At 39.7% G+C, this 1,720-nt stretch overlaps 1 protein-coding gene across 3 annotated transcripts in view; it reads right to left on the bottom strand.

Moving 5' to 3' along the window:
• The window catches only part of LOC116699510 (neurocan core protein), a 49,912-nt gene that overhangs the window by 19,693 nt on the left and 28,499 nt on the right, over positions 1 to 1,720 (bottom strand). For all 3 annotated transcript variants that reach the window (XM_032532142.1, XM_032532143.1, XM_032532144.1), the window contains one exon: positions 1,439 to 1,601. In XM_032532142.1, the coding sequence (XP_032388033.1) occupies positions 1,439 to 1,601 (163 nt within the window). The remainder of the gene's footprint in view (positions 1 to 1,438; positions 1,602 to 1,720) is intronic.

Below are 1,720 nucleotides of genomic sequence, written 5' to 3'. Positions count from 1 at the left end.
GAGGTTTGTTGACCATGAATTCCAAGAATAAGTGTAAAACCTACTACTAAAACAGTTCAGGTTTTAAAAAAAGTGCCAAAAGCATGGAAAAAGTTACAAAAACATCAGAAAAGCACCAAAAAAAATCAATGTTTACCTGGAAGGACAAATTCAAAGTTAAAGGGAAGACAACACAAGGGTTAAAACAGCCACTGTCAACTACAACAAACATAAATGAAGACAAAAAAGACATGGGTGAAGGTCTAAAACTGACAAAAACACACAAACACACGCAAACTGAATGAAAATGAGGACCATCACAGCTTCAGAGTTGAATCAGCAACAGTAAGTAACACTGAACAGCGACGCCTGCCAATTGGAAACCACTTTCATCCACATGAAGCACATAAAGAGCTGTAAACCTGCTGAAGCTCTGAGACACGGGAAACAAGTACAGGTTGAGGAGCTGGATTTTCCTCTTTTTCATCTGCCTGTTTGAAGGAAACCTGATGTTTTCAACCCACAATGCATGTGCCTCAGTGTAAATGATGGGCATCCAGCTCAAGGGAGACATGGTTTCTCTGCATGGATATAACAATATCCCACTACATGTGCATATCATACTGTATGCAATCCATGGATTGTTAAAGGATGCTATTGCCTGTGGTTTTGGCGTCAGATCTGCTTAGTTTTGGATGCAAGTTGGTGCAGAAGAGACATCCTGAGTTTGAAAGTTATGTAATTGGCTATATGACCTTTGTTATAAAGCTGAATAGATAAATAGCATATGGGTATCATATGACTTTGTTCTTTTTAATTAAAACAGACCTAGAGCTTATCTTACATTTTTAATTATCCTTTAGGCATTGACGTTAGTGCTTGTTTGGCAGAGGTATGGCTGTTACAGAACATATAAGACACTATACACTCTCAAATATACTTTAATTAAGCCTTAAAAAAATGTCCTTGTCAATTACAAGTTACAGATGTCACACAGCTGGAGCTCGTCTGCTGAGCGACTTGAAGTCAGATTTTGCAAAAGAAAGAGTTGATGCTCTCCCAGTTACCCCTTATTAATTCTGTGTTTCTCTAATGAACTTCCTTCCTGGTGCTTCTTGGTACTGTAATTATTGTGTGATCCCGTTGTGTTGCCCCACTGATGTTTCCCCAACATCACAGACCTGAGCCAATTAGAACCTCAACAGCGTTATGTTCCAATATACTGTACTTAAAAAAAAAAATACACTGCCATCAAGCCTTCTGGTCCTATTCTAGACATACCAGGCTAACAGTTATGTGTACTGAATAACGTAAACACTGGAAAAAGGTACAAAATGTACTATGCTCAAAGTGTTTTTTTCTCAGTTTTTCCTCCTCTTTGCAGAAATGTATTCACTCATAAGATTTTATGGGGTTAACTCCAGATGATAAGACATAGCCGCAGTATAAATCCACTCACTTGGTGATGCTGCACTGGATGAGTTTGACCCCTCGTCTGTCTTGTTCGTGGCCGTCTCCCCTTCCCCCGTCTGTCCACTTGGTGTTTGGGTTCCTTCGTCATTTCCAGTCCCTGCCAGGTAGTTCCAAGGCTTCCAAATGGACTTGACAATCTTGGAGATCACCTAAAATAACAAGTGGATGCAATGAATGCAGTTGGCTCATTGATGCTGCTTTTGTATTCAAATCTCAAAATAAGAGCTTAACCCTCATGTTGTCCTCGGGTCAAATTGACCCGTTTTCC

This window comes from Etheostoma spectabile, chromosome 12 (assembly GCF_008692095.1).
Source record: "Etheostoma spectabile isolate EspeVRDwgs_2016 chromosome 12, UIUC_Espe_1.0, whole genome shotgun sequence".
In the NCBI taxonomy this organism is placed as follows: Eukaryota; Metazoa; Chordata; class Actinopteri; order Perciformes; family Percidae; genus Etheostoma; species Etheostoma spectabile.
This window is presented reverse-complemented; position numbering and strand designations above follow the sequence as displayed.